This window comes from Mixophyes fleayi, chromosome 1, assembly GCF_038048845.1.
Source record: "Mixophyes fleayi isolate aMixFle1 chromosome 1, aMixFle1.hap1, whole genome shotgun sequence".
Lineage (NCBI taxonomy): Eukaryota > Metazoa > Chordata > Amphibia > Anura > Limnodynastidae > Mixophyes > Mixophyes fleayi.
This window is the reverse complement of record NC_134402.1, coordinates 380,223,482-380,251,185: the sequence shown is the minus strand read 5'-3', so window position 1 is coordinate 380,251,185 and position 27,704 is coordinate 380,223,482. Positions and strand designations below refer to the sequence as shown.

At 38.3% G+C, this 27,704-nt stretch overlaps 1 protein-coding gene across 1 annotated transcript; it reads right to left on the bottom strand.

Annotated features, from left to right (window-relative positions):
• Positions 1-229: 229 nt before the first annotated feature.
• Positions 230-27,704, bottom strand: PGGT1B (protein geranylgeranyltransferase type I subunit beta). The gene is made up of 9 exons (XM_075179606.1): positions 27,534-27,704; positions 26,431-26,549; positions 15,619-15,686; positions 14,636-14,787; positions 13,748-13,880; positions 8,847-8,892; positions 7,552-7,736; positions 7,160-7,268; positions 230-1,640 (listed from the first exon to the last, which is right to left on the bottom strand). The coding sequence occupies exons 1-9, from the start codon at positions 27,659-27,661 to the stop codon at positions 1,459-1,461; spliced, it is 1,122 nt and encodes a 373-aa protein (XP_075035707.1). The 5' UTR covers positions 27,662-27,704; the 3' UTR covers positions 230-1,458.

Sequence of the window (27,704 nt, the reverse complement as noted above, 5' to 3'; positions counted from 1 at the left end):
ATTCTAATGAAGAGCAATATAAGCAACTAGACCAATAAGAGGCAAAGGATATAAAAGTCAAAAACATTAAATAATTTACACTAGCCTGCTCTCCACCACAAAAATATTAAACACAGAAGCATTAAGACCATAAACAATTTTTTCCTGAATAGGATTATGAATGGTATAGTTTTCATATTAGATTAAAGTAGCTCCTGATAATATGGCAACCTGCTGCAGAAGACTGAAAGAGTGTGGTAGATATATTTATTAAAGTTACTATACATTATTTGGCACAATTACACACAGATGTAACATAGATAGTCTTTATGGGTAGCCCTTAACTTTTTTCAGAGGAACTGGCACTGTTACTTATGTACACATGTATATGTCATTACTCTGTAGTTGATCAGCTCAACAAAATACAAAAACACTTCCATGCATTTTTGAACAAATAAAAACATTCACAGAAACCAACTGTACAATTATTTTATTGTAAAAACTGTAAAAATTGACTAATTTATTTGGTTAAATAATATTTCTGTAATAAATTACAGTGGATAGCACACATTCTGTGGTCATTACTTGGCAATAATGTGCAAAGAAGATGGACATAATGAATTGTGTCGTTCCACAAAATATCACTATGCCACGGTTCTTTCAGTACTGGTGAAGCCCTAACCTGTGAGATTAGAAAAAACAAAACAAAAAACAAAAACAACCCCCCACTCCACCCCAAAAACATGATTTGTGGAGTGTTAGGAAAATGCACTACAATAATAGTTATTTTAACTAATCATAATTTGTTTTTGAATTTCAATTCAAAACGTTATTAAACTAGATATTGCCAAGCTCCAAAATAACTTGCTTCTAGTTCAAATCAAGTAAGTAATTCAAAATACTTTATGGTAAAGGTCTCATTAAAAACCTCCCAGCCCACATGTTCAACCATTTTTCACCCCTGCTCTGAAGACGTGTTGAGTATATAAACAAGCTAATAAAATTATATAGTCATTAATATATTCATTACTCAGAGTGCATAATTGTGGTCCAGTGTCTGCAACAAGACCCCCCCCCTCCCGCCCCCAAATAAGGTCTGTCTTTATGCTCTACTTGTTGGACATTATAATTATACTTTGCATATGTGCTGAATGTTTATTTTAATTACTCATTAAAGACAAATCTGAATATCTTCAGCAATGTTTCCAAGATGTATTTAAAAAACAATAAAAATAAAAAGCGAGCGCCTTTAAAATAATACGTCTTATAAAATATGTTTTATTGAGGTGCAGGGAACTGGTTAAAGGCTGTTGTACATTATAGTGCTACTAACCAACCACAATCCCCCCTCCCCCCCAAAAAAAACCCCAAAACACTTTGTTCGAATGACTCCAGCATGAAAAAAGCACACTTTGTAAATACATGGCTTAGAAGTGGGGCTACAATCCTCCAACCAAATGCGATGATGCTGTAGGTCAGTCAAGTGCTGAGGTGCACGTGATCTGAACTCTTTACATAGTTCTTGGCTTTCCATGTGTCATGAAGCTGCTGGAGGCGTTTATACGTTGTTACGCTTACATTCAGTGCCGGGTGTACTTCATTAATACCAGACTCCCCCATCAAAGAAAGGCCACAGATCCCAAAATACGCATGTAGGGCATCTAATAGAAGGAAGAAATTGTGATGAGTCAGCGCTGTTAATAAATCCTATACATTTAAGTCATTTTATAAAATATACAAGAAAAAAGTTGATGCATGAATAAAGAGATCACAAATAAAACAACACTAAAGAGTGGTAAACAGAAATTCACAAACAAAACAATGTATGTATGTATATATGAATATGTAAATAAAGCACTGTCCAAATGGGATACAGGAACATCAATGCAAAGGTATTCACATAGCTAGATTAGTATGTTGTAAAATATCCACAAATGGAAACAAAGGTGAAGGAGAATATTAAAAGCAGCAACTAGGAACCTACACGGAGTTCATTTTCCAGATAATCAGAGTGCGATTTCCATTGTCCTATTCTTGTAGATAAAACTTATAAGAGACATGAATTTCATACAGATACTTTCTTTACTTAATCAATAAACTATATACAGATGTAGCACGCTTCAAATTTGTCTAACTTTGTGGTGCCGATTCAATTTGGCCATGTTAGTCTAGGATTAACGCTAGTACTATTAACTTTAGTGCGGTAATTTTAACCCAGACTTTTGCTTTCGCCCAGAGAGCATAGAGCAAAAATCAGCGTTAAAATTACCGCACGAACAGTAACACTGCACACTTTTACCGTAGTAACGCAGTTGAATTGAATTGGACCCTGTGTGCGCTAATCTTATTTATTTATATATAGAGCCAGCCTACTCGGCAGCCCTTTACAAGTGGGAACAAGCATGGTAATAAAAAAAGTATGATTATTAACAAACAGACCAAGAGATAAGAGGGTCCTTGCATACAATTTACAGGTAAAAACCTGTATATGAATTTTAGTGTCAAACTAGCGGATATATATGATAGTCACACAGTTGGTTTGGGTGTGACTTGGTTGTTTGCGGATAAAAAAAATAAATAAATGTTCCATAAACGGGATTGACAGTAATCGAGTAAAATAGACTGGAGGTTATCAAGGCGGTGCTTTCTGAATTTGATAAGCTTGTCTGGTGAGGTGAGTTTTTAGGGAACACTAAGGTTTCAAAATTTGTTGTATGAGAAACGAAGTTCTACAGAGTGGAAAAAAGTCTTGTAACTGGGAATTAAGGGGAGGAAGGAAGGAGACTATATTGGGCAATATTTTTAAAAAAAAAAAAAAAGGTTTTGGTGCAGTTTAGTTAATGGCTTTGTGTGTTCATAAAAGCTTTTTTGCATTGGATTCAGTAAAGTACATGCAACTTATGTATGGACAAGCAGAGAAGAGCAGCAGTAGAAGAACGTTTGGTGAGGAAAATTAGTCTAGTTGCTAAAAGAGGATTGTAGGGAAGAAATTCATAGATAATTAGCAGGGTCAGGTGAGTTACGTGCACATTCTGTACATGTTACTTAGACTTATGTAACAGGATTTGGAGACAGATTGTAAGTGAGGAACAATGACCACAAAGTGAACTTATGGGGGGTGGATTGTTGAATGTTGTCAACAGAAATAGAAATGTCAAGTAATTGGCTATGGATGACTGTTGGAAAGATTAATTGCTTAGTTTCTCAGAAGATTAAGTATGAGGTGGCAAGGGGACATCAAAGTTGAAATTACAGAAAGACATTCAGTAATGTGGCCACATATGCCAATGTCCAGAGCATTTTGGTAGGATTAATAAATAAAAGTATATTTGAGGAAGTCACGGAGGTAGAAGACCAACGCCAATGACATTCTACTTTGAGACACAGTTTCGGAAGGCAGCACATTGCGTTTGTTACATGGCTGAGGTTGTGGATGATACTGGAAACAGTAGCTGGAGCCACTTGATCAAGGTCTGTTATTAGTGTGTGATAAAGTAGGTCTGAGAACAGGTTGTGGGACTGTCAAACATGGTAGAAGAATGCAGACACTGGGAAGAGCAATTGTTGCAGAGGTTAAAAGAGAAATTAGAAAATGTGTGTGTGTGTGTGTGTGTGAAGTGGCTCTTGGTTGAGCCGAGAGTGAAAAGATACTAAAATGATGGAGGAGAGATTGCAGTTGATTAAGCGATGGCCTGAGAAATAGTGCGTAGAAGAGTCAGTCTGCTGGGAGAAGCTGATAGAGGTTAGAAAGAATAGTTTACATGCAGAAGGAGACTGGATCAATAATAGGGATGTTTAAAATACTCTAGACGATTGTGGGGAAAAAATGAGGGAGCCAAGCTGACAAATTTTAAAGCAAATGCTGGGGTGATCCAGGGGACAATAGATTATAGCAACACACAGGCGGCTGAAAATCTAGATAGCTTGTATAGTATGTAGTTTAAAAGATGGTAAGTGAAGGAAGAATGTGGGAGAACGTTATAGTGTAGAGAGAGAAGGCCAACTCCACCTCCCTGTCTGCTTCTTGGATGGAGGACCGAGAGACCACTGGCTGCAGGTGAGGAAGTGTCCGATTGTGTGAACTAGGTTTCTGTTATTGCTATAAAGTTGAGCTTGTTTGAGATGAAGATGTCATGGATGGGTGTTAATTTGTTACAGACAGAGCACATATCTTTAAAGTGGAGTGGAGACAGGTTACATGTTTGAGGCTTGGTGGATTTCTACAAAAGAAACTAGTTGAGGACTCAGGAGGGAGCACGCTGTCTGTATTTAAACTTATTTCTTTCTTTCATTATACAGTGCAGCATCTGGTGGTCTCAGCAAAGGTAATTGTCAATTGCAATTCTGTATTTTTACTGCAAGTGACCGTTACCTCTGCTCAAACCACAGATGCTGCTGAATGATTAATTTAAAATAAATTAAGTTTTGTTTTTCATGTATTATCATCTGCATCCATCATGCAGTTTAAACTGCAGTTCTAACCGCAACCTCATACATTTGCAATTATTTAACAGCAAACCAGACTGTTAGAATGCAATAGTTTCCTTTGCAGACTTGCTGTATATCAATGTGACAGGCTCCCTGCAGGTTAAATCCTTCTCTGGCTTTCACCTGCCGGTCTTTAGCGTGCAGACAATCATAAAATAGAACAGGAGCACTGGGAGTGAGTAGACGTAATTTATTGGACAATAAAAAGTGAAACATAACCCTTCTATATATGTTAGGGAGTTGGCAGCATTGCAAATTAGTCTGTGTGTAGTCCTCGCCAAATGCTGGATTGCACGGCGCTCCAGGGTATGAATATCAGCTAGCTGGAGGGGATGTTTGCGTTCCACAGGGATTTCCCACAATGCCTAAACGCGTTTCACATGAGATACCGGTAGACTAGCTTTTTAGAACACATTATTATTGCCAAAGAGCGACATAAAAAGCCAGTCTACTGATATCTCCCACAACCCCCTACTAAGGAAGAACCAGCTCATGTAAAACTAATTTAGGCATTGTAGGAAATGTCTGTGGTAGGAAACATCCCCTCCAGCTAGCAGATATTCATACCCCGGAGCTCTGGGTACAACAGCAACTGGAGAGGACTGCACAAAAACTGATTTACAATGCCGTCAGCTCCTATTATTTTTTTCATAAGGACCCAGAAAAGCACTGTATATTGGGGAAGTAAAGCATATAACAAAGACATACCAACAGGCAAAGCAACAGTCATACAGGAAGCAGTATACTGTGCATAACACGCAGTAGGCAGGCTGTATAACAAGTGTCAAAGACCATACATGAGGCCAAAGAAAAGGACACACAGGCAAACAAGAAGACACTAAATGATATGTAAGTGCTACTTTATCATTTATTTGATAATGAAAAAAATACATCAACTCACTCCTAGGGCTGTAGTTCCATTTTGAGACAATAATGCGGGCAGCCACCATATTGAAAGCAATAGTTATATTTGGTGTGTAATGTGAAATCATGCATGGAGACTGCATGGGCTCACGTGATCACAGCAGATTCACCACACTTGATGCATGCTACAATTATAGACCCACTAAATATAGTATATAGTCTATGGTATATTCTACACTCCTTTTGCCGAGTATTTTGGTAACTCTGCATATAGGGTCTTGGTGCCTTGAAATTTTTTTTTTTGTTCACAGAACATAACTAGAACAGTTAATTTATCCTATATAGATTTATACTCATATCTTTTGCCCCACCCTATTTAAAATGTTAATCCTATATAAATAAGAAATTATAGTAATAAACTGAAGACTAACACATAAAGCTTTGCAATTCCATATCGATCCTCAATGCATGTAGCAATTTAAATGGAACCAATGGAACATTTATATACACCGATCAGCCACAACATTAAAACCACTGACAAGTGAAGTGAATAATATTGATTATCTCATTACAATGGAACCAAGTGGTGAGATATATTAGGCAGCAAGTAAACAATCAGCTTTAGAAGTTAATGTGTTGGAAGCAGGAAAAATGGGCAAACGTAATAATCTGAGCGGCTTTGACAGGTGCCAAATTGTGAGGACTAGATGACTGGTTCAGAGCATCTCCAAAACAGCAGGTCTTGTGGGGTGTTCCTTGTATGCAGTGGTTAGTACCTACAAAAAGTGGTCCAAGGAAGGACAACCAGTGAACCGGCGATAGGGTCACGGGCGCACAAGGCTCATTGATGCGTGTGAGGAGCGAAGGCTAGCCAGTCTGGTCAAATCCACAGAAGAGCTACTGTAGCACAAATTGCTGATAACGTTAATGTTGGCTATGATTCAAAGAAGTCAAAACACACAGTGCATCGCAACCTGCTGTGCATGGGGCTGTGTAGCCACAGACCGGTTAAAGTGCCCATGCTGACCCCTGTCCAAAAGCCACCTACAATAGGCATGTGAACGCCAGAACTAGACCATGGAGCAATGAAAAGGTCACGTGGTTTGATGAATTACGTTTTCTTTTACATCATTATTTGGATGTCGTTTACCTGGGGAGGAGATGGCACCAGGATGCACTATGGAAAGAAGACAAACGAGCAAAGGCAGTGTGATGCTTTGAGCAATGTTCTGCTGGGAAACCATGGGTCATTCATGTGGATGTTACTTTGACACATACACGTGGCCTCTTTCAGCAGCACAATGTGCCCTGGCACACTGCAAAGATTGTTCAGGAATGGTTTGAGGAACATGACAGAGTTCAAGGTCTTGAGTTCCCCAGATCTCAATCTGACCGAGCAGCTATGGGAAGTGCTGGAAAGTCTGAGCCATGGAGACAACACCTCGCAAAATACAGGACTTAAAGGATCTGCTGCTAATGTCTTAATGCCACAAACCACAAGACACCTTCATAGGTCTTGTGGAGCCCATGCCTTGATGAGTCAGTGGTTTTGGAAGCATAAGGGGCACCTACACAATATTAGGCAGGTGGTTTTAATGTTGTGGCTGAGCGGTGTACAATTACTACTTCCACTATGAGTTACAGGAAATGAAAAAGACAGATTAAGAGACTGAATAATGTTTTATATTTTTGGTCCTGCACAATTTTTATTTCCCTCCTCAGTCACAATCTAACAGGTTAGGCCTCTGTCTCCCTAGAGTAACTGACTGTCTGTACAGTGCATCACATTGGACACACAATGACAATAATAATGAGAAGAATGCATTACCTGGATGGCTATCTGGCCATTTAGCAAATCCCCCAACAAGCCGGTCTTGAGTGGACAAAATAAAATTTCTGTTTTTCTCAAAATTCGTATACTTGAAGATGTTTAAGAGCTGAAAATAAGCAGAATTACTGTAAAAACATAATCACAGCAAAAAAAAAAAAAAACATTTTCACAATATTAAAACGGTTTATTTGTAGAGATAACAGTACAAACATGCCATAAACCATAGCAGCCAATTAATATACAAGTAATGCTCAGGCTGGTGAAATTTAGGCATATGAAATTTAATTGGTTAAGGTACAGCAAATCTGTCCTTTAAAAGTGTGTGTGTGTGTGTGTGTGTAACATTGTACACTATTTCATTGATCAGTTTAAATTATACAAGTCTTTACCGTTAAAGTTGCTCCCACCCAAAACGAGTAGCAGGTGTCCACTGGTTTGTTTGGTCGCCCATGGAAGCCATTCTGTTGCCTCAAGATGCACCACCTTTTCATTCTGTTTAGTTCTCTTTCAGAAAAGACATCTTCCAGCTTTCCCATGAGACAAAGAGAAGCAATTCCACAAAATGTGGATCCACCTGATGAAGGAAAAAAAAGCCCAAAACAATAAAATTAATCCAGTTAATCCATATAAGTAATAAAATCTACTGTATCATGTTAATATAAACGTGCTTTATGACAGCATGTAAGAGGTAAGTCACGCGGCCCCCGTTCAACAATGCTCTCCCACATTTCCCACCTGCGGGACACAGCTATCGGAACAGAGTACTCAAATTGGGACTGTCCTGCCTAAATTGTGATGTTTGTATTTATAATGTGGTCTAACAAAAGTTAAGAAACTGCTTTCTACAGACTGACCAAACCTAAACTAACTGTTGTGTTACTACGTCAAATATATTAAATATATTTACAGACAAAATATGCATAGAATAAAATCTTTACACATTTCAGATAATAGATAAAATTAGACACAGATCAATTCAATACAATCAAACCTGGAAATCATTGTGCCAGATTTTATAGATCTTCATTAACAGAAGATGTTACATTAGGCCAATGAATGGGAGATGTTTGTATCACACACAAAAAAGAAAGTTAAATAATAATTTCACTAAATGTCATATGTACTATTAATGCTTCTAAATTCTGTAATAAAAACATTAAATATGTATTGATAACTGGAACTAGATTATACATTTAATGTACATGTCCTTTTATGCACAGATGGGACATTTCAGTAAATGGTGATTACGATATCTCAAGTTTTTTTTTGAACACTTGTTCAAATAAAGCACATTTCCAATTTTGGGCACATAAAAAAAGCTTTGGTATCTTGGTAAAGGAATGTGACAATATCCCATTCCCACATTTCAACTGCTTTATTAGGAGACCAGTGGCCCCATACCAAACACAACATTGCTGAAAATAACATGAGACATGTGTTCAGTTCAAAAGGAGTGAACAGATTTTATTTTATTTCTATTTATGAATTGGGAAGACATCTGTCATTTACACTGGCAGAACTTAAACACGTCGGTTACCATTATAATGCTAAATATTTTCCTAGAATGTCACAGGTCACCAAAGCGTACCCTGTAAGTCTCCACAAGATCAATTACACAACTAAGTATATGACCATCTTCACACACAATATTTATTTTACAAATACAAAGCGAAAGCAATATTACCATGTGCTTCTAGTCCATCTCCTTGACCCAGTGCATTCTCATATGACTGAAATGATAAAAATGAAAATAAAATTAAAAGTTAAGCCAAACCGATACAAAATTTAGTTTGTGAAACGAAGGCAAGAAACTGGGGACAATCTAGACCGGCAGTCTTGAAAACATCTAAACAAGCCTTTTTAGCCAGACGTTTGAGCTAAGCTACGGAAATATACCCAATTACATTATTTTGTCCAAACAGCTTAAGTAAATGAAGTCACACAGGAACAGATCATTTAATTTTAAACACAATATTTCACCACTAGACCATATAAGTAAAAGAATAGATATGGTCAAATGTCACGCACACCATCATGTTATTGTTTGAAGTACAGGTTCAAAGTTGCACAATGAAGCTCAGACATAACTAAGATACTCATTGTTCCATGACAATATTTCCCTACAGCGGAGAGTGGTTTGCAAATCATGACCACACCACCTTTCTTTCAGACTTGTTCATGGGGATTTGCAAATTACAATTCAGTATAAATATGAAAAACAAACTGTCATTCATGAGAAAACTGGTCATCCACACACAGCACCTTATTGTCACTATAGCAAATGAAACAATGCCACATTGTACACATTTCAAACAAGTCGGTCATTTTAACCTTTACATTAGAAAATCTCACACAAAAGATGTAGAAACGCACATCGATACATTTGCATACTCAATAGGCCACAAAATATTTAAACATGGCTAGTCTGGAAACAACGCCAGTCATTTGTGTCCCTCTTACCGATCCCAGCGTTATAAATACACTTTGCGGACAGAAATACTTTGCGTAAAAAAAAACCCATTATGTTGATTACCATGTTTATATTTACATGCTCTCAATGTTGGTTGTACTATGTTGATTGATCATTCCAAAATAAAACATTAAAAACGAAAATCAAAAACAGTATAATTGAGCACAATATCTGTTCATGCATTTACCCCAACAGGATAGAACGATGAAGGATTTGGTTTATTTGTAGAAATGCAGCACATGAAATCTTTATGGAAATATGTAATTTAAGGCTAGAATCCAACTTGAAATAAACAAGGGTATATGGGGATGCACTTAAGAGCCTAATTGGCAAAATGCATTATTTCCAGGCAAAAATGCTATAGTAAAGGTACTGAGAGACGGTTCAGAGGCAACCAGCCAATAAAGCAGGCTACATATGATCATTCCATTTTCACACTCTACTCCATTGTTAAACTAAATAGAAATCCTCCACAGATACTGATGGTTGCCTTCCTCCATTTGTTCAAACAAAAACACAAACCCCCATTGCTATTGTGCTAGGTTATCACAGGATGTCTACACAAAATGATCACCTGCAAGATCAACTGGTCCCTTCTGATGTTTCAGCATCAAACTGAGGTTTTACATGCTAAACTTGCTGGATTACAATTGGAGCCTGGCCTCGGATTGCTCCTACAGTTCTCCCTTTTGGCCTTTCATTTCTTCCATTTTTTTTCCTTTTTAGAAATTATAAGAGAAAAGTCTTACTTGTTGGAGCTTCAGAACTTTGGTCACATATTTTCCTAGTCTGTTACTGATGTCTAAGCTCGTGGGACGTTTTCTTTATTTTCTCTGTTAAGACTTAAAATATTTTTGCTAAGATTTTCATGTTGGCAAACACGTGGGATAGTTTATCCCCTACTGTACATTGGAAGGCTATTAAAAGTCAGTTAGTTCTGCGATTATATGAAGGCATGAGTCACAGGTAAAATGTTTTCATGCAGGCCAAGGAAATTCATGGCGACTTCTAATAGCCAAAAGAATGTTCAGTACAGGGTGCATTAATCTATAGTACACAAGATTTCCTTTACATTGAAGTGCACACTCAGATTATAAGCAACATCAAAAATTACTATTCATGCATAGGAGTAGCATAATTTGTGTATTATATAGAAATTCTCCCTCTCTTTATTTTCAAGGTGCATTTGACTAAGATCTGAGCTCCTTATAATCAATCTTGATCATCCAAGAATAATGAAGTCATCAGAATGGACAATCCCGCAGGAGAGGAGTGTGCTGCTCTTGTGGGAAGCAGCGACCTGTCCACCTGTGATTAAGCCCTTAAGGACTGAATGTGACAAGGGTAGTGTTATGGTGTGCTAAGGCTTACAATGGCAAGCCAGAGGACAGACTTAGGGGTATATTTAGTAAACTGCAGGTTTGAAAAAGTGGAGTGTTGCCTATAGCAACCAATCAGATTCTAGCTGTCATTTTGTAGAATGCAATAAATAGGGGGTGGTTTGGACGCCATGATCACTGGCTGCACTTTGAGAGCTCTGTGCAGTCGGAGGGGAGAAAAAGGCAATATCTGGAGATTACCCCCTTCTCCACTTACCATATTTGCCTGTGGTGGTTGTGGGAGCTACTGGAGCACAGTCCGAGCGGGTCTTTCGGAGCCGTCATGTTGGGAAAGCTGAGTGGACGGCCTTGGTGTCCCTGGTGCAACTCTCCTGCCTGCCCCCCCCCCCCACTCCACACTACTATGTCCCGGTTTTGACCTACCGGGAATCCACGCTGGGTGTGTTGAGACGCTGGTGGCCGCTACGGTCCGGTACGGGACCTACTTCCGGTGCGGAGGCCTCCTCCTCAGTTACTCACTACCCCACCAACGAGCGACTTCCAGAAGGGGCGGAGCTATGCGGCCACAATCACTGGCACCACACTGCTCGTGGCTCACAGTGCTGACCACTGAGGACGTGCACCAACCCATCCTCAGGTGTATCGTGGGGGAAGTGTGCCTGCCAATTAAAGTACTGATCTCTTATTGGCTCCTCACCTCTGGGCTGGCTGGGTCTATGCGACCTGAGGGACATAATTACAACGCTGAATCAAACCCTGCTGTGGTGTTTTGCCCCCTGACAGTCCTCAACTACCTACCATTCTGTATTGTAGTCGCCAAGCAACCGCAAAGTCCACCGTATAACATCTGGCACCATAGCGTAGCGATACACCAGTTACCACATTGCGGGCCATAATACTGTACTTCTATAGAGATGACCGGCATAATAATGGAAGTCTTTTGAATTAACATGTAAAATACCCACCCAGTGTGACACCCTAAGCAACAGATCGTCAGTCGAAGTCTACCTTCAAACCCTGCAGGCCTTACATATCAGGCAGTCTATCATGGCTTCTAAAAAGATTAAGCCTACTGTCTTGGCCCCTCCGATTAAATTTTAACCAAAGCATACGTCCGCATCAAATTCACCTTCTACCTCAAAAGATTCTCCTCCATCGGCCCTGACCAAGGAGGCGGAGGTTCCCCCTCCACGCAATCTTGTCCCTGACCTGGGAGAGGATGACGCATTAGATGCTCCATTCTATCCTACACCAGATGCTAACTGCTCTTCGGGCCAATCTGACTTCTGAGATTAGATTGGCAATCAGAGGCTTGAAATCTGATATTGCTGAGATTGGAGATCGCACAGACCATCTTGAAACAAAAATATGGGAGGTGGTTTCTTCCCATAATGACCTTTCCTTCTCACACCATTCCCTTCAGAGTGAAGTTGAATTTCTGAAAGCTAAAGTTGCGGTTTGGAGAAGCAATATCAAGATCAGAGGCATTCCTGAAACTGTCTCTAATGCACACCTACAAGACTATGCAGTTTTAATGTTCAGGAAATCACTACCATTGGTGGATGTTAAGGACCTTCTCACTGACCGCATTCACCGCCTCCCACGTTCTCGATCTGCGCCCTGGGGAATGTTTCGAGAGACACTCTCCTGCGGGTCCCTTGACTGCATGTCAAAATGTATCAGCCACACAGAGATGCAGGTCAAACTTATCAATCGGCTGTACCTTACCCCAGACCAGCTATACAAGTTCTGGCCAAGTCCATCAAAATTTTGCTGGCGCCACTGAGCCCAGATAGCCGATATTTTTCACATCTTCTGGACATGTCCGGTGCTTCAGCCGCTCTGGGTAGAGGTATTTGCCTTGATCTCAACTGTCCTAAACACCACTGTTGCTCCAGACTTAGCCCTAGCGCTTCTTAATGTATACCAGACCTCCTGGAAGTCGCCTGTCTCCCCAATTATTACCCGAATCATATCCAAGATTCAGTACAGCTTTGAGATGGAGACAATAGGCATGCCCTATTCCTCATCAGCCCCCATCATAAATTGATCTAGGTGGCATGAATATATCACAGAAGGTCCTGGGGCTACCCGCGATACCCCCTCGACAATCCACCAGCCCTCTCACCAGTGACCCTTATAGAATACACCAACCCATCAAGCAGTCTACACCCCCTTGCACCCCTCCCATGTTGGAATCATCTCGATTGGCAAACTGAGGGTTAATGTGTTTTGATGTATCTCTACATTCTTCTATTTGTATATCGCTGACATAGTGAGCCTTAACTCCTGTTGAGACCGCTAAAGGTTTCATTAAAACTCTTAAGGTACTATTTAAAATGGTATTTGTGTTCTATAACAGAACCAAAGCTGTTCATAGAGCTGTAATGTGATGTTCAATACTTAATTGGTTGGGTTGCCTGAGGTGTTACTAGAATTCACTTTAGATTAAATCAAAATTAACAAAACAAGTTAATTAATACTTGTCAGCTTTGTTTTAGATGTGATTTCTATATATTTAAAAGGTCAGCAGCTTTTGATTTAATTTTGCCACCCTTCTTTCTTCAGTACTTTGAAGATTCCATTAGGTGCCCAGCATACGTTCTCTAATTGTCTGACATCTGCTATCTCTGTTCAAGTCACATGATCATGTTCTCAGTCTGGACGTCATTTTTATGTGATGTTTGTTTTTCTGTAAACTCGATAAATATTGAATCAAAAATACACAAGTAAAATAATGCAAGAAAGAAAATTACAATTTGAAAAAGTACATACCATACTTCTTCTAATGTATTCTATTGACTTTTCCATATCCATTCCTGACCAGTCATTGAGCATGTAACAAATGCAGGAAGCGCAGTACACAAACCTCATGTCATTCTCACTTCCCTCGGGCACGGCACAGAAACTGCAAGAAACACAACATTTTGTTTTTTCCCATTCATTGTTAAACATGGCCCTTTCCAGTCCTTATGACAGTCGGCAGGACTACAACATGTGGGGATAGGGGACTTTTACTACTAATATCTTTGATAGCCAATCTATTGTTTTGGAAAGGCCAAACAGATTAAAAAGCTGAGACCTCATTGGCTTTGTCCGTGTATGAATCAACCAAACCAAACAGTGCAAAGTAAATCTGCCTAGATGCCTGCTTGTTTAGATAAAGAAGCACCTCCCTCCTGGCAAGCTGCTGCAGAGAGGTAAGAAAGAGAGGGTGGACATATTTAGTATACACACTCATCATCATCATCACCATTTATTTATATAGCGCCACTGATTCCGCAGCGCTGTACAGAGAACTCATTCACATCAGTCCCTGCCCCATTGGAGCTTACAGTCTAAATTCCCCAACATACACACACAGACCATACACACACAGACGACAGAGAGAGAGAGACTAGGGTCAATTTTGATAGCAGTCAATTAACCTACTAGTATGTTTTTGGAGTGTGGGAGGAAACCCACGCAAACACGGGGACAACATACAAACTCCACACAGATAAGGCCATGGTCAGGAATCAAACTCATGACCCCAGTGCTGTGAGGCAGAAGTGCTAACCACTTAGCCACCGTGCTGCCCACACTCCAGTGAGTTCACATATAAAATTCAGCTTAGTAATACACAGCCAACGATAAAGGGGAAGTAAAGGATTTGTTAGATACCTTCCATCAGGAAGCTGGAGAGCACGCAGTCCTGCAAGACATGCTTCCTTATTAACACGGCTCAAATCATCTCCCAATATGAGCAAACTAGACAGAGCTGTGTATGTCATTGCTATGTGCCCACTGTCATACGGGTGGTAAACTCCATGGCCCTGAGAAGAACACAGAATAAAATACATAACTATCCAAGCTTAAGTGTTTTAATTTGTAATATACTTCATTGTATTATCAGTACAAAGGTCTACAAGTAAATATTGTGGTAATATAACGCACTTCACAATTCATTTCATGGTTAAAAGTATAACCATTCGTATGTCTCATATAATCTTTATATAAAAATAAAAAATAATCGATCAGTGATATAAATAATTGCATTGGGCAACTATAAAATTCATGCTGATCTCTAGTTACCAGGGATGTTGGCCACCAGAGATAATCTATTTTTTTTTTTAAGTGTCCATCTTAGGACATAACTCATCAATGGCAGAGTGGCAAGAAAACATTTTACAGTTATTCAGTGTGTTTATTACCAACTCATTTCTCATTTTCACTACACCGCCAACTATAAGTACAAGAGTGGTCCAAGCAAACAGAACGGCCACCTTTACATCCTCTCTTCCTCCACCTAAGACAGTGGACTATTATTGAGCTGCCAAAATATACCTGATCAATAATAATCATTAATTATATAATAATTATATATTATAGATATCAGAATGGACTTAAACCATGTTACTGTGCAGTGATGCTGACATTCTGAAGGCTGTAAGTATGTGTTTTAGGTCAGTGTTCACCTATGCCCACGTGAGCCTTACAAAGGAATCACTGTCCACTGTTGGCGTTGGGCAATGTGTCTGTATTTCATGTCATTCTCTTGGGTCTAGTGTCTGCACTCTAATGACAATGTGAGATTGGCAGGGTGGAGTCTATTTCATTGTAGAATTATTCTGACAATCAAATAAAAAAGGGATGTGCCAACATACCTTGGATGGATTGAAAGGTAACCCTAAACATGATGAACCCCGAAATCCGCAATGATCTAGATTTGTTTCTGTAGAAAATGACAAGAAAAATAATTGTTACTAGTGTCAGTATGTTTAAAAAATACTCAGGAATTACAAAATTACATATTTATACAAAAAAACACATATAGAAAATAAGATAAAGACACATTAGTAAAATACACGTTTGTTTATTTCACCTTTCTAGATTTATTTATTTTTATCCTTAGTCTTACATTATAACGCCAAGTCTGCCTGTGTTACTCTGTGGCTGGCAAAAGTGTAACATTTAGGAGAAGTAAATCTAAACTACTTTATTTTGTGCTGAAAATTGAGAATCAAACTTAATTTTGCAGCATACAAAACCAATTGTCAGTAGTTTCTCATTTGTAATTAACAAAATCGGAAACACCTAGGAAACTGAGGAACTCGGGGTTTATTCAAGGTGAAGATGATCACAAATTATGGTCAAGACTTCTTCCCTACAAACATATCTAGACAACTACAAGAAGCCTCACCAACTCGGAGGAGAAATAGTTGGGAGTGATTATAGTATATAGAGGCAATGATAGCTGAACCAACAAACAGCACCACAAAGTGCGATTATAATACCAGCAAGTCAGACAAGTCACTTAATCAGATTTTCTCATACTTTGTGGCAGATTCAAATGGCCGCGACGTACCTCATAACATCGCAGCCGGTTTTTTTTCCCGGTAAAAAGTAATGCTCATTTTTGCTCACACCTCTATGGGGTGCGAGCAAAAATGAGCATAATAAGCATTATGTTAAAAGAAAAAAAATCCATGCATGGCACCCCGCGTGTTTTCTTTACAACTGAATTCTCCCCCATTGGGCTAGTTCTCTTCTATTCCATAGATAGCGAGACAAATTTTTATTATTTTTTTTTTGCATAAAAGCAGCCATTGTAAGTTTATCAGAAGAGACTAAACTTAACTGAATATATATGGAAATAATGTTATACTATAGAATAGAATATATCGGAGATGGCACAGTTTGTCTCTCTACTGATCTGTACACATTAGATACATCCCTATTTTTATTCTAGAAGTGGCAGCGAAGGTGATATTTCTCTCTATGGAGATTTGTAGTATACAATAACATCTTCAAACTAATACAATTACCTAAAGAGTACACCTGTAAATTAGAATATAGAATCAAATATGTTAATTGAAACGTTTTCCAACAACATTGTGGCACTCATCTACTCTGCATGGATCGTGCTCTTTACTTTGTGTTTCCTTGGCAACCTCCATGGTTTGTGCCAAGATATGTTTTAGTACGATCAGGAAAGAACCTTCTTTCTCCTGTCATTCACCTTGTTTTATAGAACCAATCTCGACTCCTTGCACTAATCCATTAAATCAACATCTCCCTCTACTTCTTTCACAAATATCCCCTGCAGCTTCTTTCCTTTCCCTCCTTGTAACCTTCTGCAGACCCCTAAGCTCAGCCCTACTCCACTGCCTTATTCTAACTACAGTGAGCATTGTATATGCCAATCCCTTACACTGCAAGGGAATTACGCAAATACAGTAAACCTGTAGCTTGTTTATTGTTCCTGGAATTTTTCAATGAAAAACAGGGACAACTATGTGACCTGATGTTTGCATGGACTGTAAAATCAAAATTTCCATTTATGTCCCACATAACATTAAACAGTTAAGGAATATATTTCCACTTCTCCTGTTGATTAAGTGTCTATAGGAATTTAAATGATGGGAAAGAACTGGGAGTCAAACTTTCAAGTGGGAATAAGGGAAAACTAGGGACACATGGGAGCCATAAACGTGTTTGTCTGTCTTCAATTTTGTACAATACATTTTGATAAGCAGAATAAATGGTTGAAAGTAGAAAATGTTTTAATGTCAGTATATTTATTGACGGGTGACGACCACAATACTGTGTGTTAGATATAGTCCACAACAGAAAAATAATCTAGACAGCATAGTTCATAATTTAAATCTGCTCAATGCATTCATCCTAACATACCAGACAAACTGAGGCCAAAACAATCTTCACTCCTGACAGTTCCAAGATACACCCCCACTGCACTCAAACCACACCCTAGTCAGCAAAACCCACACCCATTTGTCAGTGATGTCCAGCGAATCAGAATAGTTGGGAGGTATGTATAATGTCTTATTAGAATCTTTCAACACAAACTTTATGTTACAGACTCATTAGCTCACTATGAGAGACATTAGCATACCAGCTATATTAAGTTGTTCTAGACTTAGTTTCTTAACCTGTAGTTTGTTTTCCCTAGAAGCACTCCCAAATAGATTCAAGGTATCTTTTAAATATAAAGCAAAACTCCCTGAATAAACGTGGATCCCGACTAAAAAGTACAACCACCTGGGGGTACATGTTAAAAATAAGATCAACAAACCCTGTTCTAAAACTAAGAGCTCTTCATAAATCAAAGTTGACAAGAAAAGCTAATCTGACACTACAGGGCATGCGATTCTCTGCAAAACCAAGGACACCTGAGGCAAAAGGTAATTAATGTGTTAGCTGTCATTTGGTGCTGACTCAGGGTCTGAGCTGCAGTCTGTGCTCAGTGTGTTCAGTGCACAATATGACTTCAAGATATTGGTCATTTGCAGACAATGATTTGGCTGCTGAGTCAGCTCCATTTCTTTTGCTCACCTATTCATGCTCTCTGAAGGACTACATTTTGCAGAATCATCACAATTCACTAGCATGCATTAATGCTAGCAACTGTAATGGCTGTAATTACATTAAAATAAATAAAACGTTTCTAAATGAACGTTTATAATTGTTAAATTCAGCAGTAGCATTTCATCTTGCTTCAATACATTAATAATTTGTCTGCACAGCAAAAAAAAAAAAAGAAAAAAATTGGGAAAGTTTAATTTGCTTTGAAGAAAAAAAAAAAAAGTAGACCTCTTGCCTCCACACCAAGTGGATGTACAACATAAAGGGATAGGATTCCTTATATGGAAGCTTGTAATCCATAAAGTTCTATATACAGGGTAATGTGGAGGAGAATGCCAGGCTGGAAGACACAATAAAACAACCCTTATCTGAAAAACCGCATTCTGCATAATAGATCCCATACCTGTACATGTTGTCGTAGCCACTATCGGGCAGGTATAAAATATTGATGAGAGTTTACCCCTCCTATCTGTTAGGAAACTACATATACTATGTGAAGACAATAAAGCTATATATTATGTGTCTATATTACCCAGTCAGATAAGTTACATGTAAGAAGCCGTGGCCAATCAGGTTGCAGCTCTATGTGTGGCCTATGGAGGAGGAATGCACCCAGGAGGGCAGAATAATCAGTAATGCTGTTTAGTTACTTTAACACGTTTGTATGAGCAGTGATCAGGACTTTTTATTTGCTATGTACTATAATATGGCATTCCCTATATAGATTGTGTGCATGGGCTGTGCTAAGATTGCAATATACTAATGTACGAGTATAAACGACATCTTGTAAGGGAGGATGCAGGTAGCCCTTTTTAGGCCATAAAAATTATTGGGTGCTTTGGTGAAGCATTTGAATGCGTTTTCCATTTGGTATACTTTTACCAATAAAATGTATTGTACACGTGAGAAGCACATCATCCTGCATTCTAACAATTTAAACACAGCGCTACAATTTAAGAATGCAATAGCGGTAATGGCACCAGTGACTTGTTCGGTTTTTAATACACATTTATTAATGTGTGAAAAATACAAAAAAGTGAATGAGTCCTAAAAGCCTGCATATAGCCCTGAGAACCAAAGCCTAACATACAGAGCGAGAGTCTCTCTTAATCTGACCGTTGTTTTGAATTTGAATGGTTATTTATTCCCATCGATGACCCTATAATTGAAACTATATGCAATAAAAGAAATTGCTCTGCAACTCTTTTACAGGATTCCATTTAACTATACAATTGCAGTAAAGGCTGAGGTAGGTCATGAAAGCAGACAGTTGGATTCATTAACTGAACAAACACAAGTAGCATTTGTTTTAAGAACAGACACTGCCATCTGCTGTTGCATATTTTACCCTCAACCGAAAACATAAAATGCTACTAAGTGACCACACTAACTGGATTTCATTTCCACTTAGTAGGACAGCTCAGGACAGTGTGCATCCCTTCCTCTCTATCCACCAATAAGGGAGGGGGGGGTCACTAAGATATGCAGCCAGTGGGGGAAGTGAGTCAGACTCACAGCTAAGCAAAGAAAAAAAAGATTATCGCCGGTGGCCAATGCAGCGAAGCGGCTCATATAGTGCACAAAACAAAAGACCGATAAGTGTTAAAAATAATGATGATACAATAATACTGCTGCCTGCAGGACCTGAAAGAACTGAATTCTGTATCAAATGGCCTTCTAGGATATGTCTCCACGACTTTTCAGTTGCAGTATTCAAAAAATAAAAATAAATCTACATTTTTTTTTAAATATGTCACAAACTCTATACTACTTACTGTTAGAGGAAAGCTGGAGGCATCGGGTGAATTATCCTTGAGAACCTTTTTTATATGGAAATCTGGAGAGCGCAAGTTGGGCTTTACCAGGCTTTCAGTTATACTACTTGTCGGGCCGACTGAAGAATTTTTTTGGATGGAGTCTGCTGATGTTCCCGTGTCTGAGGCCATGCTGGCTCAGTGTGTTAAAACTTGTCAACTATTCCAATATTTACAATCCTGGGATATGATAAGGTTGGTAACGTGCCTGCATAGAATGGAAGGGTGCTAAAATTTAGAAATTAAGTATAGAAGCTATAATACAGAGATGCCTTTATTGGGCAAACACAGACTCAAAAATGTAGTCTCTCTGCATGGCACAGCAGTGTGGGCCAGACTGGGTATATGTCAGCTATACAGCAAAGGTCCACTTAGCTCCTGCATAAGTTATGAGGGAATTTAATATACCATGCAGTCACTTCTTAAACTAGAACAAACTTGAAAATATCTTATGTACTTTTTAATGGCTTCTTGCCTCATCTTGGGATAGCTATTTACTGGAGTACCTCAAAATCAGGGTGTGCAGGGCCTCACATCCAGACTCAGCTATCAGGCAACAGGACTTCTTCGCACAAGAACTAGCAGTCAAATTAAAGATGATATTTTGTCACTCCAGAACAGATGGACCCAGGAAAAACAAAGATAGAATAGTGACTATGCACCATTCAGATAAATATATTCACTAATTTGTTGTGGTAAATTTGCCTGTAGAATTGCATTAGTCATTTCTTAGAAGATGTTGGAACAAACATGAAAACCTTGTGCTTTCTGTGTAACATAAAGGGAATCAATTGATGGTGGACATCAACTGAAAAAAGTAGTGTATGGGGCACTCCTGTCCCTAAGAGTTTAATAAAATCAACTTTATTAATGACTATTAAAAAATTAGACAATTATCGGATATGAGACTAGGCGAATTATTAAAATAAAGAGGTGATGAAAATAAAGACAAGTGATAAAGATGATTAAAAATGCCCTTCCGGGAAGCCGGTGGTCACAAAATTGTGACACTTATAATTGACTGGGGAAAATACCCATAAGTGTAAACCTTGTATCAATTGAGTTCAAAATAGCACAGTTTATTCAGATTATATTTCATATATTCATTGAGAAATTGTGTTTCACATATAGTCAGCAAATGTGTCCACTCTGATAGGATAACAGTGATTCTAACACACATGCGCTTCTAAGGGTTTGTAGTTATTAAAGCCGCTAGAATATTGAAGTCTAACACAGATATTGAGGAAAACTTAGGTCTGGATGTATATAATTTCAAAAGTCAGGGTTAGTAACCTGACTTGTGTGGGTTCTTGGAGGTTAAGAGTTTATACATATAGTCCCAACAATTGAGATTGGTAGCTCAAATTGATATATAATATCCTCTAATATGATATGTGAACGAGAGGGATTGTTATTATCATGACCACAGAGGATTTTCCTCTACAACATATCTGCTGTATTACGAAATAAATAGGCTCTGCCTATACTCATACTGATAGCGAGACTAGCGGTATTGAAGGACCATAAGGACTAATCTTTCTGGTCACCCTCCTATAATAGGATAATTGTACTAATATAGACCTTAAACACAGCGCATTACAGCAGTCTAAATGAACTGCAAGATTAAACAGAGTGTGGCACGATCACGGCTGGCTCCGCTAACCGGCTTCACACTTCCGGGTGTGTGACGTCACGCGTCACACATGACCCGACGTACGTTTCGCCCTATCGGCTTAGTCATGGGAATTACCTGTCTGTTGCGGGTTGGAGGTTTATAAACTCATAGCGGCCAATAGTTAACTTCCATTTATGATTGACAGTCACAAGGACCAATGAGGAGGTGTGTCATGTTAGTTCCATCGCGGCCAATGGTTTGTTTTCATTTATGATTGACAGTCACGAGGACCAATAAGGAGGTATATCATGTTTGTTCCATAGTAAGCCTCTCCACTTGCAAGTTAAATAGGTAAATAAGTGGATAAAAAAGAATATATAATCTAGGTAAGTATGTACAGTTTATAGCCTAATTGTCTTGGATATTATTATCAAAATTATTATGAGTTAATGCACTGACACAGTCACTCAGATTCAGTGCACTGTATTACTTATATAAAAGATTCTTTTGTTATGGTAATAATAAGGATAAAAATAAAAGTGAAAAAATAATTTATGAATAAAAAGTGGAAAAAATGTGGGATAAAGGTTAATGTGCTAAGACCATGTTTTCTTCATGGATTATACGAAGTGACCATATCATGTTATTTATGATAAAGAAAAAAAGTCATTAAAGATTCCTGTGAAGTGACACGGGGAAATGTCAATGTAATAATAAAGTGACAACATTGGTACCAATGACGTCATGTATGTCAGATGCCAAAAGTGTGGTCTGAACGAATTCAATGTGCACACAAACAAATATAGAGTGCTTACATAATAATATATCAGAGTGAAATTGTATTACTCAATGCCTAATCAAAATAGCATGTGTATCATATTCATGAGTGAATATATTAAGCATAAAAATAATAATAATAATAATAATAATTATAATAATAAACAAATGAATGAATTGAATGAAATAAAAAATATATAAGTCTGAATTCTCCAAATTTTATAGGACTATAAAGTTTCTTGGCAAATAGTCCAAATAACCCATTATGATGTCCTTGTAGTTGGATATATTGAATCTGAACTTCAGTCAGATACCTAGATCTCGTGGTGATAATAAAGTTGGAATTGTCAGAAAATTTACCCAAGGTACTATGGAAGGATATACACATCAACATTCTTATACCTAGTACATATGGATGACATGGGTCATCACACAAACAGTGAGACCTGTAAAAAGCTAGAGTGGAAAGATGTACATATCAACATTCTTATACCCAGTACGTATTGATGACATAGATCGTCATACATATAATGGGACCTACAAAAAACTAGAGTAGTTAATATTGTCATTCAGACCAAATGGCATGAGGGAATGGAGTAAGAAAATCCATCTGCTTTCTTTTTGAAGCAGTGTTTTCATGGTGTCCCCTCCCCTTATGCCCATGGATATTTTTTCTATCCCAAAGGCACACAAGTCGTCAGACCTTCCTCCATGTATTTGTAGGAAATGGCGTGCTACAGAAGTAAGTGGTTTAAAACGTTGTTGATCCATTGCAGCGTTTCTAATACCTCCTACATGTTCAAGGACTCGTTGTTTTAAAGGTCGACTAGTCATGCCTACGTAGGTCTTATTACATGTACATTTCAAAACATAAATAACTCCTTTGGTGTTACAATTAATAAAGTTATTAATAGTATGTCTTTGCCCATATCTATCATATATTTCAGTAGTTTTGACCATCACTGAACATGCTTTGCATGATCCACATTTATGTGAGCCTTTTACAGTCAATGTTTGTTTTCTTGGGTTATAATGACTTTGTACCAATTTATCCCGTAGGTTAGGTGCGTGCCTCCAGCTAAAATTGACCCTCTCATCCAATGACTTGGCCAATTGTTGGTCTGACATCAGTATAGGCCAATGTCTTTGTACAATTGATTTAACTTGTCTCCATTGCTGGCAAAAGTCACCAACAAAACGAATTTTATTAACCGATTCCTTTCTGTGTAATCAAGGAATTCTCTTATGTGTAAATTTATCACGTCAAATAGAAGAGTGAAACTTACTTTGCCCCTTTATATAGTCATTTTTTTGAATGGCACACACTATGATATCCATCTTCTTTCTGAGAGTAACTGCTACAAACTGTCATATCATCATCTACTAAAGAAGTTGTTCTGGGGCTCCCATTATATCATTTGCAGCAATATATGGACTTTACACTATTATTTATTCACACAATTTAGTCACTATATTCAAGTATATGGTATTCATCATCTGGTGCTGGTCCTACTATTATCTATCTAATGGCTGGCTTATATACTTACCTTAGTAGATAGAGAGATAAGGCAGCCACCACAGCTGGTCCACGGCCCGCTATAGATTAATACAGCTCTAAAAAGTGTACCAGGCCTATATAACACCTCCAAAGTTATATCAGCTCAGAGCAGTAAGCTCTGGCTGTCTTATGTACCAACAACAGGCATGCTGGCTTCTGCCATCTCCTCTGGACGTACCACCCTCCTGTGATTCGTTTCTGGAGACAAGTGATGTATTTTCCATGATCATGGCATGTGTGCCTTAACAAGCCTTCTCCACCAACTCCAGCAGAAGCACAGACACAAACAACATTAAAAAAGCACATAAAATAAAGATAGTTGACTCTCAAACCACCGCAAGAATGTAACGTGAAACTGATAATAATGTGGTGATAACAATGTGGCGAGACCACAATGCAAATAGACAGCAGCCTCTGCAGATCTGCCAGCACAAGCCCGGGTCGCTCTGACCATTATTAACACAAATCCAGGGTTGAATGTGTGAATTCAGCAATGTGCACAGAGCATTTCCTGTACCCGACTACAAACTAATCACTCACACCAAGTTTTAGGTTTTTTGTACTGCACCTCCTCTCCTACCCCTTTACTTTATAGATGCACTGGAGACTTTTGTGATGCTAATGAAGTGGTGGTGCTACTTTGACAACCACTTTCTTTTGGTAAGGTTAGTGGTCAGAAACAGCAGGGAACTTCCAGTGTAAGGATGGCCTAGTGGAAGAAATTACCCCAATAGCTAGCCATATCTATGTAGACACAGAGTTAATGGAAAGCCAGAAATTACTATAAGCCATTCTTTAGAACCCTATTTATTTAGGCCTTATCTGGTATCTTGTGTACTGAGCTACACGATGATCCAATCATTAGAATGTTATAGAATTGTGTTAAAAGCTTTGTTGCTTATAAAAGGAAGACTCTGGCCTCCTGCTTTGCTAGAAGAGAAATGAATTGCACATTAGCAGAAAGTCCTTGCCTATTGGTCCAGTCAAGTCTATTATAGTCTTCATAGAATGACCACCCTGCTCACACTTCCCCTACTAGCTGTGCTAGTATCTATTTAAATTTATGGTAGGTGTCAAAATGATTTAGGCTCTAAACAAACAGTCCATGATTTTGTGTTTGTACAAAACTCAACTTTAAATGGTTTTGTGTGTATAGCTCTTGTCAGAGCTATTTTAAAGACCAATTAACTTCACTACTTAACCCACTTTATTTCTATGAGACAACTTCATCTGTTGCGTTCCTATGACCAACTGATAAGAGCTAACACTTTAATCCATTCTCCGTCTGTCCTGTCTTAGCGCTCTACCTCCTACCCCATAATCCTGAACCAAAGTAAGTGGTCAAAAGGAACCAGCGAATATATTCAGCAACAAGGTGTGCAGCAGCTCCACATACCACACAGAAGTGTTGGCGGTTTCAGATGTCAGTGAAGGAGCTTGGTGTTGGCAGCTTTGAAAACATTCACTGCAGTGAATAAAAAGTGTCAGCCCGTGACTTTGATATCTCCATATAGGGCTGATCAGTGTCTCTGCAATGGGTAATAGACAGACTACTATACTGATCTGCGGGATCAGTCCAAGTTCAGATCTCTAACAACAATATTGGAATTAGATCTTTACTTCAACATTCGGAAACTGGAGGCCACCAAATCTAACTGGATATTTACCAGAGGACATTTCCAAACGGTGGATATGCCCTAAAAGATAAAATGGAGAGAGACTTTGCTGCGATCCTCAGCAAGGGTAATTATTCCCCTAGCACTGGGATAAGATAATGCATAATATTATACAGTATATATACTTTTTGTTTATAAGATTCATCTCAATTTCTGATAACCTTTGTTAACGTGATACATACATCAATTTTTTGTTTCATTATCAAAATGTGTGTGTTTACTTTTAATTTGTGTGCAAGTCAATTCCTATTTACAAATTATTCTGCATGTATAAATGAACAGATTTTTCTATAAATACTTGCATTTTGGGAGTAATGTTTCCCCAAGAGCTGTTTTAAACACTGCTCAAACAGTTACTTAACATTTGATGATTTGTAGCGCCGAAAGTAGAATTTATTTTTCATGATTGTGACAGCAATAGCCTTCTATAAGTAAGGATACCAAGTTGGTGCACATTTGACACTTGCAGTCGGTGAATGGCTGGTTTTGCCAGGTGGTGCCAGTAAGAGTGGTCAGTGACAACGAAATCCCATGATCTGCTCTGGTTCCTGTTTGGTAATTAAAAGGAAGATTCCCTAACAGACAATTTTAAAATTTGAGGAAGTATTTCAGAAATGTGATATCAAAGACATAAATTTTAAAGAGATACTTACTATCTTCAGTGGGGAGGACTTGGAGGGAATAAATCCATTCAATTATTTCAGTTTTGTTCACAACATGCAAAGAGTCCAACATGTCCAGACCAGACAGTGCAAAATATGCAATAGTTAACCTAAAAATAAATATTGTGTAAATTTCAAAACCAAGAACACCCTTAGATTACATATAATACAATATATCTGTCTATCAAGTGCATGCTTGAAGTAACAAACGTACAAGTTGTGGTTTTCTTTAGGGGTGTGCTGCCTTCAGATGAATTTATTGCCTTGCACATGTTCTCCTGCAATATTACTACATATTACAGCTCCATCCTGTGCTTCTTATTCATGACTTTCTGTTATCAGGCATTACCGTGGTATAACCAAATCTACCTAATTATATAACTGCATGGCTGCAAAGTACAAAACTAACACAGTAAAATAAAGAAATGTATCTGAGGGTGGACAACCCATTTAAAACAATGCCTCTACCACACAAAATTTAGATTATGTGCAAAATAATGTCATAATGGAACAACTGATCAAATATAGTGGCAAGGACATTTTCTACATGGAGATGAATGAAAAATTGTTAATATAAAACATTAATGCAAGACTAGAACTTAAAACAGTAAAGTAATTTTAAAGTTACCAATAAAAATAATACAATGCAGGATCTACTATGCTTGAACGATCTCAGCCAACAAGTTCCAAAAAGCATTACTTTAACACTAAATCAAAATAAATTAAATCTATGGCAATAGGGTAAAAATAAAAAGCAAAACTATCCATTATTCTTACATGATAGACCATCTGATAAACAAAGTGTTGGGTAATTTAACAAATATTGCAAACCACAACAAGAAAAATAAAATTTACACCATAAAAAAAAAGTTTAATAATAATAATTGTCAATGTAAGTCTCGTATTCCCAGTATTAGCGTCCCTGGAATAACAAAATTCATATTTTGTACCATGTCCTGAACCAATTAAAAAAAAACAAAAAAACAACACAAATGGATATAATGACTGGATGCCCACTAGGTTCTAAGTGAATTGACACCACCACCAATGTATTTGTGTGCATGCAGAGAACACCCATACCGCCTACACATTACCTGCTGGTCTCCAGCGTACTGCACTGCTCGGGAAGGGCTTGGAGGCTTCGTTGGAAATACCGGACATGTCGATCCGGTAGAAAAAGTAACCTCTCCCCAAGCAGCCCATCGTCCTCCTCCGCCGCCATCTCCCCAGCTGTCTTGGCTTCTACCACTTCCCGTAGCTCTCCC